General features: G+C 29.0%; 3 protein-coding genes across 4 annotated transcripts; all 3 read right to left on the reverse strand.

The window, feature by feature from the left end:
• Window positions 1–921: 921 nt before the first annotated feature.
• On the reverse strand, window positions 922–3,125 carry LOC107930297 (protein LHCP TRANSLOCATION DEFECT). The gene is made up of 2 exons (XM_016861920.2): window positions 2,727–3,125; window positions 922–1,390 (listed from the first exon to the last, which is right to left on the reverse strand). The coding sequence occupies exons 1-2, from the start codon at window positions 3,054–3,056 to the stop codon at window positions 1,133–1,135; spliced, it is 588 nt and encodes a 195-aa protein (XP_016717409.2). The 5' UTR covers window positions 3,057–3,125; the 3' UTR covers window positions 922–1,132.
• A 5,960-nt stretch (window positions 3,126–9,085) lies between these two features.
• On the reverse strand, window positions 9,086–10,856 carry LOC107930442 (uncharacterized). 2 transcript variants are annotated; one of them, XM_016862116.2, is made up of 2 exons: window positions 10,707–10,856; window positions 9,086–10,036 (listed from the first exon to the last, which is right to left on the reverse strand). In XM_016862116.2, exons 1-2 carry the CDS (start codon window positions 10,716–10,718, stop codon window positions 9,536–9,538), a joined length of 513 nt encoding a protein of 170 aa, XP_016717605.2. In that variant the 5' UTR covers window positions 10,719–10,856; the 3' UTR covers window positions 9,086–9,535. The 2 variants fall into 2 exon arrangements, with proteins under 2 accessions (XP_016717605.2, XP_016717606.2); XM_016862117.2 differs by having other exon boundaries at window positions 10,582–10,829.
• Window positions 10,857–16,849: 5,993 nt separating this feature from the next.
• Window positions 16,850–18,766, reverse strand: LOC107930349 (labd-13Z-ene-9,15,16-triol synthase, chloroplastic). The gene is made up of 2 exons (XM_016861977.2): window positions 17,561–18,766; window positions 16,850–17,482 (listed from the first exon to the last, which is right to left on the reverse strand). The coding sequence occupies exons 1-2, from the start codon at window positions 18,506–18,508 to the stop codon at window positions 16,862–16,864; spliced, it is 1,569 nt and encodes a 522-aa protein (XP_016717466.2). The 5' UTR covers window positions 18,509–18,766; the 3' UTR covers window positions 16,850–16,861.
• Between the last annotated feature and the right edge of the window lie 1,792 nt (window positions 18,767–20,558).

A 20,558-nucleotide genomic window follows, 5' to 3' on the forward strand; every position in this document is an offset into this window, starting at 1 on the left:
ATGTCAAAGTTATGCACACTTTATTTTGTGCCCTAAAGTCGCCCTTATGTAACAATGCCAAGGAGATATGGGATAAGCTTGAAGTCACTTATAAGGGTACAAGTAGAGTCAATGAGTGTAAGATTAGCCTCCTCACCCTTAATTATAAGCTCTTCAAAACAAAATTGGATGAAGGAATCGAGAGATGTCCTACCGCTTCACCGATATGATCAATGGTCTTAAGGATCTTAGGAAGACCTATGCCAACAAAGAGATGGTGAAGAAGATGTTGAATAGCCTCCCAAAATAATGAGACGCTAAAGTGATGACCATAGAAGAACCGAAGGATCTTAATTATCACTTAATTCAATTTTGGATCCGTATTAAATTACATTTATTATTTTAAATTAACTATCACTTACTTTGTATTACAATTATATATCAATGAAAATTAATTTTTAACACTGTAAATACATGCATTACTAAGGCATTTTTCATTTAAATAACATCTAAAACACACATTTTCATTCAAATGTGTGATTTTCATTATTATTTTATTGCTTAGTTTTTATTATCTGATATTTTATATTTCTATAATACTTAACAATTGTTATTGTTTTTTACACAGTATTTTGAAATATTATATCAAAAGCAATGAAAAACAGTTATTTGCAAATGAGATTTTGAATCATATTCAATGCACAAAAGTTTTGAGAAAACCAACTTCTTTGGCTGAAAGAGATTTGTCATTCAATCAAAATTCAATCAAGCTGAGTTTGAATTCAATTAAAATTTCATATTTCCATCTTGTTGAACTACTCAAGTTTAAATTTCAATCAAAATTCAAAACTTTTAAGTTTGGTTTTGTTCAATCTGAAATATAAATGGAATCGTTGAAACTTATTAAATTAAGTTTAATCATAGAACATTTTCAATCCTAACTAGAAATAAAAAAATTTATATTAAAGGTAAACAAAAACTTCATACAAGCAACTCAAGTCATCAAACATTAGGATACTTGAACTCAACTCATCTGATCGCTTGAACTATTCAAGCTCGATGATAATCAAATCGAATTCAAGTTTTTTTCCAAATCAAACCCGAGTAACTTACAAGCACAAATACCCTGTTTTTATCTACACCCTAATCAAGATCAAGCCTTCTGGACAGAAAAACCAAGAATGAAGTCTTTGATTTCTTCATTGACAGCCCTATCAACGGCGGTACGGCCATCAGCATCTTTGACATCATAAACAGCTCCAGCTCTCAATAGCTCTTCAATTTTGGGCTGGTCACCTTCTGATGCAGCCAGCATTAACAAGATGTCTACTGGGTGAATGTTTTGGTTCAATAGAGCTTCCATTTTATCATAGGACCCTTCAACAGCAAGCATCCCCATGTAGTTGAAGTACTGCAAAATCAAAATTAGCTTCTTAAATAGCGGAAACAATTATCTTTAACAATCTAACAATTCATGTATCGAAATAGCAAAGTGCTTTACATATTTCATAGTATTAGGAATACATATTGCCAGGGAAGTTCTAGCTTGTCCTGCGCCAACATAAAGAACCGCACTTGGGTGCTACAACATGATGTTTACTGTTGGCAATTTTTCCATTTTTCTATCATGTAAAAACGTAGAAAAAGAAAGTAGATACTTAGAAATATATAAAGACTACTCAAAGATCAACACAATAAGAGTGTTTCGTTCTAAGGATAAAAACCAAAGAAAATTCTCATGGTTTTTGAAGACTTAGGCATTATCTCGAAATAGAAATAAGGAAGAACGAACGACAATTTGAAAGAAGAGTGAGTCACGCCTTTGACATTGAAGAAAAGGGGTCAAGTTGATAAAAAGAAGCAATAAAACTCAAAATGGCTCGGCAAAAATTATAGTGAGAGAGGATATTTGAGATGGTAAAGTGCGAGAATCATACTAAGATGTGAAAAGTTGAGGTTTCAATTTGAGAGATGGGGTTGAGCTTAAATCTTTTTCTTATATTAAGTGAATTTTAGTGGATTGATTATCAGAGCAAGACTCCGCAAACATAAGTTAAGTCCAAACTGCGTAAAGAGTTCTTGCTTGTTTCAATTTCTTACAATGGTTCTAGTTGTCAACCTAGTCAAACATACATTCACATAACATTTCCTATCAACATTTGGGAGATGTTTCAACTATTTTTGACAATGAAATCTAGTTCTGTCCTTAGTAGGCTATCTATTTAAATACATAAAGGGTTATGATATCCAAGCTCATATCTTGACTAGGTTCATCTATAATAATTTAGGTCAATGATAATAAATCTAAATCAAATCAAACGAGTACCATAGAAGAAGCCTATGAAACACTTGAGATTCATCTATAAACATCGGAACCGAAGCTTAGCCTAGTTGGTTCATGAAGTCATGTTTTCACAATGTTTAAGGTTCACATCCCAACGTCTACAAATCCGTCTCTTTTCCCGAGCTGCAATCTCTTTTGTACAAAAAAGAGCAACATCCACGTTTCCTCTTCTACGGTGATGATAATATGATTTGTTAAAAACAATCCAACAAGTTCATTAATGTCTAACCCCATATACATGTTTGTAATGATTTCATGATCATACTAAAACTTCTCAAAAAGAACTAGAAATGAAATGTCATATTCATTGGGACATTTAAACAAACACAGTCCAATCTCAAACTTAAGAACAACATGGGCAACAAAGACGAGCCAAAAAAAAAAAAGTATATAAAGAAAGAACCTGTTCAACATCATCTTTGTCAAAATCATCTCTTTTTTGACTACCATAAATGCCAGCACCTTCAGCATCAACACCATTCTTGCCAAACTTGAACCAGCATTGAGTTCTTGAACCATTAGAGGGTCCAATATTTGAAGGTCTTAAACAGGATAGTGAGTTTTGAGTACCCAGAAACTTAGAACTGAATGTTGGCAAAGAAGGAAATGAAGGATTTATGGGTTTTGCAGTAAAGGGTATTTGGAAAATACATGGGATTGAAGCCATTGATTCTTTTGATTTTTTTTTTTTTTTTGTGAGATATGAATGTGGTTTTGTATAAGCTTCAAACATTATCCACTCATTGCCTTGGAGAAGAAATGTTTGGCTGTTTTTGTTTTATTGAATGTTATGTTGCATGAGTGTCCTCGTCCATTGATCTGTTTGACTATTTATCATCATTGATGGTCAAATCAAACGATGAAGCTAGCAATTTTGTCAAATGGTCGAATGATAAAAATGTTGCCAATTCTTAGAAAAATATTTAAAAATATAAAAAAATTAATTTTTAGAAGAAAAACCAATATTTTAATAAAAGATGTAACAAAACATAAATAAAACCAATAAGAAAAAAATTCAATAAAATTCCAGTCAACAAGTTTATTTCATACACCCGATTTTAACATCCTTAATTCACATTAACATAGTCTACATGAATATTTATCCAAACATCAAAAATGAAAAAAAAAATTTAATTTTTTCTAGTAAAATAAAAGTTAATTTTTAAATATAAGTAAAGTTACATATGTAAAATTTATTTTTAAAAACCAATAGAATTAGCTAAAATAATTAAAATAAGCATAAATTTATTTTATACCATAAAACAAAAATATAAGTTTACATGATAATAATGAAAAATATCAATACTATAATTTAAGTTTTTCTAAAAGAATACTTGTGATTTCATTCATAGTATATTTTCTAAACTTTTTAGTATTTACTTAATGGAGTAGTTTGAACACAAATACGAAATTTAAAAAATAGATTTGAGTTCTAACATTCAAGGCTCGAGTCTTACATTCAAAAAAATAAAAACTTTAGTCCAACCTAATCAGATTGAGCACACTTTATATTTTTATTTTATTTTTATATATTATATAATTTATCATATAAAATTAAATATATATAATAATACACTGTCAAGTAAATATTAAAAACTATGTTGAGTTGTCTAAACTTAAAATTTTAATAAAAGAAAAAATATCTGAAATATTAAATTAAAAACAATATATGTATTTTGAAAAATATATATAGAAAGATTTAGGCTAATCATTTATAAATATGACTAGTTTAGGTAAATTTTAGCCTATATTTCAGATCGGATCAAACTTAAGCAAACATAAAATATATTAATGTATACATAAACTCGATCTAAACCCAACTTGTTTTGGCCATAAACACCGCTAAATAAATTGATAGAAATACCCAATAGGCAACCAATTTCATGCAAGGACATTGGATCCTAAGAAAGAAAGTCCACAGTCCAAATTCCTATTTCCAGTGCTAACAAATCGAACGATACACTCGAATCAAATTTCACTCAATTCGAAAATATTAATTAAGCTATACAATATCAAAAATAAATAATTTGAGGCCTTTTAAGTTGTTTTTTAAGTCAACTTCGAATTATATAATTTAGCTCGAACTTAAAATCCACAATTTAAATTATTTAAATAACTCGAATAATTTCATAAATAACTATAATTTATTCTTATGCACTATATTGATCAAATTATCGATTGGGTGGTCATCATGGTCTGATTAATTAAGTTAGAATGTCCAGAGGATATGTAAATGCTGGTATTGAATTTGGTAATTAGGTCTACTTTGATACCTAAATTTGGATTCTATAAAAGTATGATGACATAACACTTTGAAATTATGCTACATAATCACTTATAACTTAAAAAAAATTAAAAAAATATTTTTTAAAGCTTCAAGTGATGATATGACACAATTTCATAGTGACATGTCATCATACTTTTACGAAATCCAGGTTTAGTGACCAAAATGAAAATTTTGTCAAGTTCAGGTACCAAAACGGACCAAAACAAGTACAATTACCAAAATGGACAAAAATTACATGGGTTAATAAATATTTTTCCCCTAAACTTGTCCATTTGTACTTAGTTGGTGCTTAATTTTTTTTTAACTAGCTAGTACTTGAACTTATTCTGTCACATAGTTTGGTACATTTACATTAACGTCTTTAGTTTATGCTAACATGGCATTGATAGCTAATCCAAAGATGACACGTGACAACGTTTCAATGTGCCACATGGCAAACATAAATAAAAAAGGTTAAAGGAGTATATAAGTCCCTGAACTTTTGCAAAAAAATCAATTAAGCCCCTCCACAAAAAATGCACTGAATTAATCCTTCCGACTCTCAGATTGCATCAATCAAACTCTTTGACCAACTTTTTTGCCTTTGATCATTACAACGTTGACATGACGCTCCATAACAACGATAGCTACTGGCATGGCAATGCCACATCAGTTACCACATTAGCAAAAAATAAAAAGTAATTAAATAATTTAAAAAATATAATTTATTTTTTACCGGAATGAACATGGGCAATTCATTCATTTCAAAACTTAAAATTTTTAAAATTTTATAAATTTGTAAAAACATCATTAAAATTTATTAAGATTTAAATAAAGTTCAAAAAAAATTAAAATTAATAAAAACCATTTAAAAGTTAAAGTTCAAAATAAATCTTGACATATTGTTGTCCATATTCAATGTGAATCTGAACAAAGAGTTGTCCAGATTCATTGAAGATGACTTTTCTAAATTATATAAGTTTAAAAATATTAAAATTTATTTTCTTTAAAAATATGATATGTGTATAAAAGTTTTAATTCTATTGGTTCCTTTTGTTATGTTATATAAAAAATAACCAAAAAAAATTCGTAAATAAATATTATAAATAATAATTTTTAATTTAGATGAAAATTGATACTCAAATTAAATTACCTATACTATAAATTACCCCCTTAAAAATCATACAAAATAGTAAGAAAAATATATAAAAAATAATCATTCTCCACATGTTGACTTAGGTAAATTTTAAACATGCATTCAGCTGACATGAAAAAAAAAGTTAAAAATAAATTTATTTTTTAATTTTCAAATAATATATTAAAAATATTAACTTGCATATTCACTTTAATCAACTTAATTCCATTCAACTATAAATAATTAACATTAATTAAATTTTAACAATTAAAGAAATATCAATTATCATTATTATTATAATTTGAATATAAAAATTCATCACATTCTATTATTCAATAATATTTATTTAAAATTATTTTTTTATTAATTAATTGAAAAACTTTGTTAATTTTAATAACAGGAGTACAACTAGAGTTGTTTATGGGTCGGGTCAAGTCCTAACTAAATTTTAGGCCTAGGCCCAACCCGTATTGACCTTTTTTAAAATTTTATTTTTATATATAAAAAAATTAAAAATATAATACATCAAATACACTAAGATTATTAAAATAAATGTTTCCCAACAAATTGAAAATAAATAAAAAAAATATTTATACTTAAATAACACTAAAATAAGTGCAACTTAATAAGAAAATACCTCTAAAATAGTAGCAAAATTAACAATGAAACAAGTGTTATATAGTATCCAAACATTAACAATAAAATAATAGTTATTTATATTTTATTTAATATTTTAATAAAATTTTAATAATGTTTTTATAAATTTGTATTTTTAAAAAATTAACATTTTAAAACAATTTAAGTTTTGAAATAAATGAATCTGGATAGCTATTTATTAAGTACAATCTAGTAAAAAAGTTTAAAAATATATTTCTTTTAATTTTTAAATTTTATTTTTTATCAAACGTGGTAGCTGATGTAGCACTATCACACCAACAACTATTGCTTACATGGAGCGCTATGTTAGTGCCATTAACGGCCACGTTAGCATTGTAATGATCAAATAGTGAAAATGTTGGTCAAAGGGCTTAATTGATACAATTTGAGATTTTCAAAGTTTAATTGAGTGCATTTTTCGTAGAGAGACTTATTTAATTTTTTTTGCGAAAGTTCTGGGGTTTATATACCCCTTTAGCCAATAAAAAATTAAAAAATCTTTAAAAACATATAAATTAATAAAAATATTTTTTCACGTTAAAATGAACTTGGACAAATGGCTGTCCTATTTCACATAAATATATAAATTTACTAAAAAAACACATCTAAAATGAATCTAGATATATAGGTGTCCAGATTCGAATGTATCTAAGCTACCATTCGTCTAGGCTCTTTTTACGTGAAAAAATGGTTTTTATTAATTTTTATATTTTAAATATTTTTTATTTTTATTTATATTTACCATGTGTCATCTTCGGATTGGTTATTAGTGTCAATTAGCACAAATTAACAACATTATTGCAAAGGTATTAAACTGTGTGAGGGAATACAAGTTCAAGTATTAACTAAGTAAAACAAAATAGGTACTAATTGACATGTTTAGGAGGCAAAATATATATTAACTCAAATTACATTATTTTTTTTATACAATTCTTAGAACTATCCATAGTCTCTTCCCAACACTTAACTATGAGAATCAACGCACTTTAACATATTCGAACTCACATTCTATTATATTGACAATAATATTAATATCAACTAAGCTAAAACTCAATCCGTTATATAATTAAAAAAAATTGTAATATTGTGACTACGGTTGGTGGGCTTTTTCCTTTATATTAAATGATCTTCCACTTGAGATTGTACATTTTAAGTTGTAATTAAGACTTGCTTTATTATGATTGAATATAATTGAATATTTATTAAAATTAAGATAAATTTATTTCACTTAAGTTGATTTTAATTTTATTTAATTTGATAAATTTTAAAATTGAAATTAATAAAAATTTTGGCAAAGCTTAAACAATAAACGCAATTAGTATAACTCAAACCCAAACTACACCTAAAACGATGAACACCCTTAATTATTAATTCAGAATTTCTCATTTGATTCAATTCCGCATTTTGCCTCATTAAAGGGAAAAACCTAAATTAGGTGCAATTGGTGAATAAAGCAGGAAGATTTGGCAGTGGTGAGAAAGTTAGACATTTTAACATTTCACTTCACCTAACCAAGACTTTATTAAATTTATTAGGCATATGAAACTCCCATGTTTTGCCCCTTCTCCCCTCTCTACTTTCCTTTTCTATAACCTTACATCTAATCATTTTTAATATTATACGACCACATAGATTGATACAATCAAATGGAGTAAAAGAACTCAACCCCCACAATTACCTCTCTACCTAGAAAGTACTTTAGTTGTGTTCATTGGACCAATATGCAAGATGTAATCATCCTCACCCACTACGTTTTATAGTTTTATTTATGTCTAAATGTATTGGATTTGCTTTTTAGATATTAAATGAGTAAAATAGTCATTATACGTTAGATTAAAAAATAAATCGATTTTTTTTTGTAAAAAATTTCATTAATTTGTACTGTAAAAGACGGATATTACTAACAAAATAACTAGATAGTTAAATGTACCTCATGCCGGCATACAAGACCAATTTTTAATAGTAGAAATGGATAAAATTTTTAATAGAATGACATGTTTACTATTTGATCTAAGATACAATGATTAATTTGCTCATCTTTTGAGTAGAAGGGGTAAAACGTAATCCGACTCATAGTACATGAGTTTCCATGTTACTTTATTGAAGTTATTCATATAAGCGTCAAACAATTCAATATGATCGTATAAGGACTAAATCATGAAAGTACTCGTAAAAATTTGGCTTTCATTTGAGCATTTTTTATAAAGGTTTTATCATTTTATGACTATTTTAAAATAAAAAGTTAGATTTGATCCTATTTAACCATTTTGAAAGAGTTAACCTTGAGCACTTTCATAGATTTTTATCATAATCATTTTGAAAATTTTGACCCTATAAGAAACCATTAAATTAGTCTTTGATTTGAGCATTTAAATATAAGTTATAGTTCATAAAAACCAAAAGATTAAAATATACTCTTAATCCCTATATTTTGACAAAATTTAAGATTAATCCTTGTACTAAAAGAAGTTAAAAATTATAAGTTTTTTTTTTACATTTTTAATTTAAAATCTCAGTTCAATCTTAAAATTGAAAGTATTTTTTTGTCAAAATTTATCAACTTAAAATTTTGATTAAAATAAACATGACAAGCTAACAAATTTCGACTGAAATTAGCAAACATAATTCAGTTATAAAATACTGATGAACAGTAGTTAACTGACAATACTATGGCACCAAACAACATTAAAATAAAACCAATGTATAGTTAAAACAAAACAGACACTTTCAGTTAGAAGCTTAAATGTTCAGTGCAGTTCACTTTAAATAAAGAGGCAAAGAACTAAAACCAGTGGAAACACCAAAAGCAAAGCATGCAAAGATCAAAATCCAGTGGTCAAAATGTTGCAGTTGATATGGCTGCACATCATCCTATTGAAATAGGCACCAAAGGCACTGTGGGATCCTTGGTAATGCAAGAGATCAAGTACTTCAACAGGCTTGAGCTCGAATTAAGCTGCCGAGAAAGCTCGAAGAAGCCACATGGTAGGCCTATTGTTGGACCAGTTGTGGCAGCTGAAAAGAAGAAAAAAAGAGGAGCTAGCAAACTTGTAGCAAGCATTTGTTCTGTGGTGGAAGTTTCGGAGAATAGGCCGGTAGGGGTTTCGGGTTCTGGATATAGGAACCTGAAATCGGATTCAAAGAAGTTGGAAATCTAGACGATGGTCTCGGAAAGCTTGGAGAATCCAAGCTTCTTGAGACGATTCGTTATAGGGGTCGACCATGCCCGATCTGAATTCCCACATTTTATGTCCACTACTTCAACAATGTTTGATACTACTTTCTTGTCACTTTTTTGTCTAATAGGTGTTCTTTCTAATGCAACATTTTCAGAGCCAAGCATTGGCATCTGATGGACATTTTTAGTACTTTGGGGGCTTTTATAACTCGTGCTGTTGCGACCCCTGCTGGTGCCGGCTCCATCCAATGATTTCCTTGGTTGTAACCGTTTTAGAGTCGTTGAAGAACAGGCAACCCATGCAGGAATCGCCTGAGATTTGTGTCTAGGTGGTGTTTGCTTTGGTGTTTTAATGGAATCTAGTTCCTTTGTCATAAGGGAACTAATTGTCCCTTTAGTCCCCAACTTAATTGATCCACCACCGCCATGGATAGCTTCCAGTTTATGAACCATGTTTGATGATTCCTCTCCTAAAGCCTGTTATCCAACAACAAAAATGAATCAAACATATGAAAACTATACTAATCTTTTTAACAGCACGTGTCACTGTCGGATTATTCTATCAGTCTATACTAATCTTTTCAACATATTTGAGTACCCATTGAGGAATTTTAACAAACAGATAGTTACATATGTTAGCTAATTGAAGAACAAAATACCTTAATCCAGTTGATTCATGCAAACATCCTCAATATTTTTGGTTATCACAACTAAAATAATTTCAGTTCAGCTCATGAAATATGAATATGAAACTGTGGTTATGATTATGAATCAACCACTTAAAACAGTTTCATATTTAAACCAAGTTTTCCAGATTTTGAATCAAAACCCAATATAAAATCAAAATCATAAACCAAAATGAACAATGAAAATTCATTAATCCTATCAAGAATCAAGCAGAAACAGCACCAAATCCGTAAAAAAAAAACCCAACTTTTTAAAGAGATTCAAATCATAGGAGACCTTACCAACAACCGGCAATCATTCCACAATTACATAAATGACTGAAATTTAAAGCTTACCACTTTATATACCAAGCAACATTGAAGGGTGAACTCAGCAACAGATTGAATTGAATCTGAACCCCAAAACAACAACAAAAAGTGGAACTAAACTATGAAAAAACAAGAATTAAAACAAAACCCACCGAATTTTTCATGTTTTCTGGACGAAGATCGGTGTGTTTATTTATTATGTCACATTCAAAACCATATCTAATCTTCTTTGTCTTTGAAATCCAACTTTTTTTTTCTTCGAAAAGTGTTTGTCTTTTGTAATTTGTCAGACCGGTCAACAAATACCAATCATGTTGCAGTAAAAGCTGTCCCCCACCCATTTTTCAAAAACCAATGGTTGTTTGCCACGTATCAACATTGGTATTCTGAATTTTGGACAAAGATATTTTAGTTCACATTGCTGATGAAGGATTTTCTTTCCTGTACTTTGGTTTGAAGTTTTTATTTTATGATGTGTGTTTAGAGGGAAAGATTTTTATGAAACACTTACGTCATATTTATTTTTTTCATAATTTAATATTTAATTACTAATTTTATCTTGAATTTTAATATTTTTATTTTAAAAAAATAAATTTAAATGAAAATATTTAAATTCAAGATAAAATTATTAATGTAATGTTAAATTATTAGAAATGAATAATATTTTTGTTTCATATAATTTTTTTTCGTATTTATAAGGTTAAGAAAATTAAAAATGAGAATAAATTTTTACCTTAAAATGTTGACTTTAATCAGTAACATTTCTCCATTCAAAAATAATAAAAATAAAATCAAATCAAAACCATTTTATTTTATTTCATTTTATTTTAAAGGTAAGGATTAGAGTGAATTTTTAAAAATCTTAATTTTTTAAAATAATTGTTGGATCCGATTTTTTAAGGTTAAGGTTTTGTTTTTTTAAAGTAGGGTTAGAGTTTTGTGAATTTTAGGGTTTAAAGTTTAATTTTGTGTAGAGTTTAGGGGTTTTTTTATATTTTTAAGTTTTTTTATATATCCTTTAATTTTTTTATAATTTTTTTAGATGTAAAGTTAATAATGATTTAATTTGGTATTTAGAAACATTTTATTTACTCCAATCGTATATTCGAATTGTAAAATTTAATTCGATTTATAATCGATACTCCACTCAATTTCCAGTCCAACTGGTTCAACTAGTGGTTTGGTCCAGTTTAGATAACATTGAATTTTGAAATTTTTATATTTTAAAAATCATTTTTTGAATTTTAAAGAGTTTATTTTTTTCATTTTTTTAAAAATATAATTTTTAATTTATTATGTTTTATTTAAAGTATGGAAAAATTATTTTTATGTACTTTAAAGGGTAAGGACCAAATTGACAAAAAATTTGTAAATATTGAGGGCTAAAAAAGTTATTTTTAACTTTAACGACAAAATTAGACAATGTGACAGAAGATTTTTAAATAAAAAAAACATAGGGACTTAATGTTTCAAAATTAAAATATAAGAATACAAGGACCTTTGACATATTTAAACTTATGCAATTTATTTCAATAAAACATTAATTTTACCTCGACAAATTGCATTTATCTATGCTTACTATTATTTAAACTTCTCTTTGAGTTAGTGTGACGAGTCAACTAAGTACAAACTTAGTTAAAAAGATTACTAAAATGTCCTTTCGTGATTAAATAAGTTACATTATTTGGGAGTATTTTAGTCTTTTTTCTTATTTTTAGAATAACTAAATAAAAAATTTGCGTGCGATTGGACTTGAACCTGTGCTATTTACGTTAATAAAATATTAACTTTACGAGAGTATTGTTTACATATTTAAATTTTATTTTACTCACATCTAATATATTTTTTTATTTTAATATTGTACATATTTCATGCGTTATTATTAAGAGAAATTATTTAGTACACTATCAGTAGAATTTTTAAACTCCACAAATAAGATCAGAGGGTTAACAAGTGTTGCAGCGCCCCAAAGTTTTTATTTTGTGTTTGTGAAATTTTATCATGTGATAAGTAGTAGTTGAAGTGGTTGAGGGCATTGTTGGTGCATTAGGGGTCTTTTCCATTTGATTTGCTACCCAATTTGTTTCACGTGGGAATCAATACCTGTTTCGACTGCAATGGTTCTTGCTTAATCATTTGCAAACCCTTTTCAAACAATTTTTGGTGGGGGTGTCTGGTCAATTTTTAGTTAAACCATTCTTGAGTAAGTGTTATGATGTGCTTTATTGATTTTATTTGTTGTGCATAAGCTATGTGCGGTGTCGTGTTAATCATTTAAGTGCTGTTAGGAGAAGTTCACGAAGCGGTTGATCCTTCTACAAGTTAGGTGCATGGTGTTCGGTTGTTTATTTGGGGTAAGTTGTTAAACGTTAAATTAGGGCTATTGTGTTGTGAATTTTTGAATTTAAATTCAATGTGGGGATGTATGAATTGACTTGTGATCTATTTAAATTAGTTGTTGGTAGGCTCGTGGGTGTTCCGGAATCAAAAGCGAATCAGTGTAACGAGAAACTTGAAAAATAACGATCAGTAAAAGTCGAAATTGGGGCCTGTCGACGCCACACAGGCAAACCATTTTGGGCCGTGTGGGTCCAAAATTTAGAATTTTTTCCTAAGGTCGTGCATGTTGTCCTAATTGACTGTGGGCCTTTTGTGGGGTTTGTATGTGTTTAGGCAAGCCTTAAAGCATGAAATATGATAATCTGTTTGTATGGAATCTGATGCAAACAACACCTAAATGCATGTAATGTAATGCGAAATGATCTGCTATGTATATGCATGTTTATTATCTGTTATACGGGTATGCCTAATATATTAATTTTGATATCTGTTAATTCTGTTGTATGTGGTATTCTATTTGTATCTGACTATGGGGCGGGGTATGTATTATGTGGAGGAAGTAATCTGTGTACTGAGGCGATTTCTTGTTAATATTCTGGCAACACTGCTGCGATTATTCTGGAAAGTGTCGTATGGACACTATGCGGTGTGTAAGGCTGGGTGAGTGTTTAATACCCCACATGGTTTGTTGGGATGGTCGGAGTTGGTGTGTAAAGGATGGGAGTAGGACCATGCATATCTGTATCTATACGACTCTGTTATGAATCTGATTCTGTAAAAGACTTATGTCTGTATCTGTTTTGTCATGTGACTGAATTTGACTTTATGTTTTTGTATGCGTTACACGCGAAGTTATCAAAACTCACTCTTTGTTGTCTGTTACTTTCAGGTAACCCTTAAAGTTAGGGGGTCGGTACGACGGGAGCTCGATTGTGTCTACGATGCCATAAAACTATTTTTACTTTAATATGGCTTACTTAAATTTCGGTTTTGAGAGTTTTTTATAATTTAGACTCTTCGGACTATTTTTGGTTTTGGATTTTTATTTTGGTTTCCTAGCATAAAGACTGGTAAAAGGGGTTTTTACGAAAACGATAATTTTTTTGAAAATAACGATTTTTAATGAAACAATTCGATTTACTAAAATATAACGTTTTAAGAAACTCCGTTGCAAAATAAACGATTTAATTGAAAGACGTAAACGAATAACGATTTTTAAAATAAATAAGTATGTCAACACGTTTTCCAAACAAATCGGACTTACCAAGTAACAACGGTTTACGATGATATCAAATTAAAAGGAAGTCGGATTTTTAGTATCCCTACGTAACGCTTCTGGATTCGGCCGTAATGTTTAGGCTGGATTTGGGGTGTTACAAATGTCTTATAAGGGTATAATAAAATATTAAAAAATAAATATTAAAAAAAACACATGTCAAAATTGTAAGGTATTTATGGAAAAAAAGTACATTACCAGTGTATTAAATACACTTTACTATTAATTAGCTTCATCATTTATTATATGTTATTCTAAATACATAATTTCCACAAGCATACGTGTATGAATAAAATTTCTTGTATTTATTATTAACTTTTCCTTCTCCCATACCAAATTTTGTACAAAAAAAAGAAAATTGAGAAATTGGATATAAGACTAAAACAGACTTATTCCACTATTAATATAATATAAGGGTGTGTTTCTGAATTTTATAATTACTAATTTCATATTATAAAAGTATTTGATATATTAGTAAAACTAAACATTGAATATAGTTTTTTTATTTGATAATAATATATTTTGATTTTTTTTTAAATTTATTATTTTATAATTTTAATCTTAGTAATATGGTATTATTTATTTTATTTTGAAATCTTTTAAAAATAAATTTCGAATTTTAATTTTTAATAAAATGAGAAAATAATTTATTTCAAAAGTAAGGTTTTGAAAAGTCAACATAATATTTTCCAGTATATTAAGTTATAAGTAGCTATCTACTTACCTAATATATTCAAGGCTTTTTTTTATTGAAAATTTCATATTAAGTAAAAAATTAACATATATAGTTATCAAACACAATTAAAAAATTAAAGGGTAAACTATAGTCGTAGTTATCCAATTATTAATATTTTTTAATCACTCAACTAAGAGGAAAGTTACAAATGGTCACCCAACTATATTAGTAAATAAATGGTCACCAACTATTCAATATTGTATTTTTTTTTGTCACTAGTTGACTAACCGTGACAATTTTTTAAAATTGGCTTAATAGCAACTTTAACTCTCAATATTTATATACTGTGTCAATTTAATCTTAATAAAAAATTAAATCCTCATCATTTACACATTGTATAAATTGGTCTGTGTTTGTTTTCATAGGCTAAGCTCTTTGTTTTCACATGTTTGAACTGCTGTTGTCTTTATATCAACTTTGTAGAGTTACGTACCATTTAGGCTTAAGAATAAACTAAAAAATCAATTAAGCTCATTCGTTAATGGTTGTCTTTGATCATATTGATTGTTAAAATCAATTAATGGGCCAATCAGAAGGCAGCACTATGATAGCTCTGATTTAATATTTCATTTTTCAAATAAAAATCATAAAAATTATGAAATTATGAAAATATTAAAATCTTATATAAACTTAAAAAAATTATAAAATTCATTAAAAATTCTAAAAATATCTAAATATTATAAAAACTTATAAAAATTCAAATAAATTATAAAAAAATTATAAAAATAGAATTAGGTGAGCATAGAATTAGGAACTATTCAACTTAAAAAAGAAAAAATGTTGGTATGAATAATATTGCAAAAGTCTACTTTCAACACAGTTCTGCTGACCAAGATTTTGATCAACTTAAAGCATACTAGTCAATTATTTTATTGAAAATATTTATATCCAGCATATCAATTTGCACCTATATAATGAGGAAATCTTTATTAATTTCGATAATTTAAACATTTATGTAAATTTATTATTTTTACATGATACTTGAAAAATAACATTATTTTAATAAATAGTTTTTATAATTATTGTATTAATTAAAATTAAAATTTTAAAATTTTAAAATTATAAGGACTAAAAACGATATCATTATCGTGGCCTATCGGTTGTTGTAGGATTGGACGGAAGTTCACTAGCCTGGTTCATGTGTACCTAGATTGAAGTAGTCTAAGGGCCCCTTTGGATGAACGTTTACCTCCAATGTGATGTATTTATCTTTCTTTTTGTCATATGCTATAGTATTTAATTTCACCACCGTCGTTGTTTTTACACTAACCATAGGTAAACGCATCGTTGTTTATCTTTATTTTTGTCATATGCTATAGTATCTAATTTCACCGCTATCGTTATTTTTACACTAACCATAGGTAAATGCACCGTCCATCCAAAGGGATCGTAAACTGTGTTGCCCATGCTTTCATCATTTTTTTTTGAAATACCATATATTGCATGCTCCCAAAGTACGACTTAGTGAGAAAAATCAATTTCATTTTTTTTGTGACATGTTAAACTGTGTCATTATGCTATTGGTTGTCAACGACACGTTAGTATATTTTAATGGTTTTAATTTGTTACTTAAAAAAAAGTATCAAGTTGGCTTTTGATTTTCAAATTCAGGTACCAATTAGGTTAAAAAAAATTTAAGTACCAAATAAATATAAGTTACCAAATTCAGATATCTTTGTATATATTAACCCTTATAAGAATGATTATTCTATACATCATATATATAAATTTATTAGTGATAGTAAACTATATAAGCACAGGTATATATTTCATTCAAAAACATATCCATATAAATTTTTAGGATTTAAACCTAAGATGGATTATAATCTCTAATGGCTCAACTTTACTATGTAAAGTCTTATTTATTTTTTTACTTAGTTGCTTTTTTCTTACGTAGTAACAATTGTTTAACATACATATCATATAGTTTATGAGTATGCAAAAATTGAACATATTCATTGGTATTGCTCCAAATTAGGAAGTCGTGCAACAGGTATACCAACAAGTGATTCCGTTTTCTTCAAAAAAATCCCAAATTTATCTTCTAAACTAGGCTTAATCCCCTCTGACAATTCCCATTCAAAAGAGTGCACCAAAGAGCCCAAGAGTAGTGCCACCATCTTCTTTGCTAGAGAAACCCCAACACACATCCTCCTCCCTGAACCAAATGGAAAAAACCCGAAATTGTTGCCTCGATAGTTAATGTCTGTTTCCAAGAATCTCTCGGGCTGAAACTGAAAAGGATCGTCCCATAACTCAGGGTCCCTTTGAATGACCCATACATTAATGAAAACCGTGCAACCTTTAGGGACAGTAAATCCACCAATAACAGTGGTCTCACTGGGCACATGAGGAATCAACAATGGAGCAACTGGGTGAAGACGAAGTGTCTCCTTTATGACAGCATCCAAGTAGACAAGTTGAGGTATATGACAGTCTTCCATAGTGTTCTGGTTTCCGACCACCATATCTAATTCCTTTACGAGTTTCGTCATTTTATCTTGATGGCGTAATAGTTCGGTCATTGCCCACTCTACAGTAGTGGGTATTGTATCTGTACCGGCGACCATCAAATCCTATGAGATATAGAGATAAATACTGTAAAATGTAAAATATCAACACTTATGTGGATGTTATTATGTTAAATTATTTACCAGAAGCAAAGCTTTCACTTCGTTGATGGATAAAGAGTTTTTCTCATCTTCTCGCCAGTGCAGCTCCAACAATTGCTGCATAAAATCCTTGCTAATTTTCTCCTTCTCTTTTCCATCATCTCTAATGTTTCTTCGGTTCTTTATCATTGATTCAAAAACCCCATAAAACCACGACAATTGCTCCTTCGCTTTGGATTCAATTCCTTGTAAATCAGATGGGGCCAGAATTGGGAAAATATCAGAAACATTCGGTGTTGCAGATGTTATTATAAATTCATCCAATCGTTTCCTAAACTCAATCAAATCTTGCGATGGATCATCACCCCATAGCGTGCTCATCATCACTCGTAGAGCGGCTGCTGATAATTGTTTATATATGTTAACTGAGGAACCAACTTTTCCGTGAATCTCCTTCACCATTCGTCGAACCTCTCGTTGACGAAGCACGTAGCAAGCATCCAAGCTTTGTTTGCTCATGATTTCGCAAATAACAAGCTTACGCAGCTGGTTGCATCTAGAACCGCTGGGTCTCCATAAGATGTTGAGTCCACCAAATGTGCCGACCACAGCGGCTGCCGGAACATCACGGTTAGCGAAGATGGCATCCTGAACTTTGAGGACCTCGTTGGCAAGTGAAGGTGAGTTTATGACTATTGCCAACACGCTCCCCATTCGAAGTTTGAAGACGGGACCATAGATCCGAGACAGATCTGAAAAGTAACGGTGCAATTCGGGTTTAATGAAGGGAAGGTTTCCTAATATAGGCAAGCCTAAAGGACCAGGTGGTAGAGGTGGGTTTATTTTGGTGAATTTCATACCCCACAACCACCATGCACAGCAGAAAATTACTAGTGCCCCCGCCATAAGAGGAGCGAATTCAGGGGCATGGCAGCCCCATGACCAGCCTTCGCAATCAAGAACTGTGTGCTTGTTGTATAAGTTGGTCATATTTGTTTTCCATGATCGAATGCTGAATAACTGGAGTTATATATAGAGAGCAACTGAATGTATAGCTAGGAATTAAGTATATATCTTAACCTCATACTAAATCCCGTAGGACTGAATTTTATAATTACTAAATTGATATCTGATATATTAGTAAAAATTAAACATGGAATATAGTTGTTTTATTTAATAATAGAAAAAATTTTGCGAACTTGGATTCCCTGAAAGCCTAATGCCTTAACCACTAGGTTATTGCCATTTTCTTACTGAATTTTGTTGTTGAATTGCACATATTGTTTTTTTGGAGTGTTATTGCCTAAATAATTAATTGCACAAATTTTTTTCACGAGGAAGGCAATTTGAAAATAATTAATTATTTTTATATGATAATATTTTTTTTGTAAAATTTCAATTATTTACTTTACATATATCACATTATTAATTTTAATCTTACTGTTATATTAACTAATCTCACCATCATTATTAAATTTAATTTCACCAAAAGAGCATAAGCCGAATAATTTCCGTAGAATGAATACAAAATCAAGAAAATTACACTGCGTTTCGTATACATTATTTAAAAAGATTTGACAAACAACATAAGTTTAAAATAATGAAAATTAAATAAAAAATTAAAATAAATTTTTTTATAAAAATAAAGATGTTTATTTTATGTTATAAACATTTAAAACATGGGGAAAAGAAGTGTAAAATATAAGAGGAGGAAATTAAATATCAAAACTAAATGTTGAAAATGAATACTAATAAAGCATATTAGGGTTTATTAACAATATATTTTATTTTATTTTTGTAGATTTTAATATTTCTTAGGTCTTCCTTAAAGCAATTTCAACGGTGCATTCATTTGTTTTATAGGTAATCAAGTGGTATATTACCGTAGAGGTTTTAAATTCCACGAATTGATATTAATTTTTAATTAATATTTAAAAATAAGACAAATTATAGTTTCCTAACTTCATTTGTAGTTAAATATTTTCAATATTAATATGCTAAATAATAATCTTTATTTTATACATATGATGTTGGATCATATTAATATATATAGGGGCGAATCTAGGGTTTAGTAGGACCGCTTTTCAAAAATGGAAAATTTTCTATTTAGGTCTTTTAAGTTTATTAAAATTTTAAATTTAGGTAAAATTAGTAAAGGTGATTCTTTAAAAATTATAAAGATATAAACTATTAAAATTATGAAATTGTACTTTTACTATCGTAAAAAGTTACAATTTAATTTCGGCCTCTAAAAATATTTCTAAATCGTTGGCATCGAGCTCCCAGACTGGATTGACATCGAATCCATTGCCATCTTCATTCTCTGACCCACTAAAATCTATCGTGTTGAATGTCCCATTACCGGTGGACGTCGTGGAGAGGGAGTCGTAGGGAGTACATCATATATTCTCGTATAGTTGTCGAAGTGTCTAGAATCACTTGAAACACCCCAAACCCAACCTAGACGTTATGGCCGTATCTAGCAATGTCACACGATAGTATTTTTGAAACCTTGTTGTTACGTTGAAAACATTCCATGTTATTATCTTTAGTAAACCTTTGTTAGAACTTAGGAAGCCGTCTTTATTCATTTAAAATATTTGTTTTGAAACATCTTTCGTTGCGGAAGCTTTAATAAAACAGTATAAGTGATCATGCGTTTAGAAACTATTTTAACATTTTAAAAACCGAATTTCCTACAACCAGCAAGTATAAATCCATAAAGTAAAATAAATAAATAAAAACCAAAAATTTAAAACCAAAGTTCCAGAGGGTCCTTAAATTACAATCCAAATAATCAATAATAATTAAATCATAAAACATAAATTGAAAACCATGAAGTCCAAAAATTACTGTGGTCACCGCTGAGTCCTCCGTTGCACTGATCCGTCTAAGTCCGGGGATTACCTGTACACATTAAACAAAAAAAGGTAAGTTTACGTAAACTCAGCATGTAATCCCGCAAAAACAAACAAACAATCAGTATTCACAGTACACAGTTGAACAGTCTTGGGCCTAAACCCTTTTCAATATCAGTGGT

Source organism: Gossypium hirsutum, chromosome D05 (assembly GCF_007990345.1).
Source record: "Gossypium hirsutum isolate 1008001.06 chromosome D05, Gossypium_hirsutum_v2.1, whole genome shotgun sequence".
NCBI classification, from domain to species: domain Eukaryota; kingdom Viridiplantae; phylum Streptophyta; class Magnoliopsida; order Malvales; family Malvaceae; genus Gossypium; species Gossypium hirsutum.

Coding starts and splice junctions, on each gene's coding strand:
- LOC107930297 (XM_016861920.2), bottom strand. CDS start 3,056: ATGTTTGAAGCTTATACAAAACCACATTCATATCTCACAAAAAAAAAA. Junction 1,391..2,726: donor ACAAAGATGATGTTGAACAG/GTTCTTTCTTTA, acceptor TTGATTTTGCAG/TACTTCAACTACATGGGGAT.
- LOC107930349 (XM_016861977.2), bottom strand. CDS start 18,508: ATGACCAACTTATACAACAAGCACACAGTTCTTGATTGCGAAGGCTGG. Junction 17,483..17,560: donor AAGTGAAAGCTTTGCTTCTG/GTAAATAATTTA, acceptor TATATCTCATAG/GATTTGATGGTCGCCGGTAC.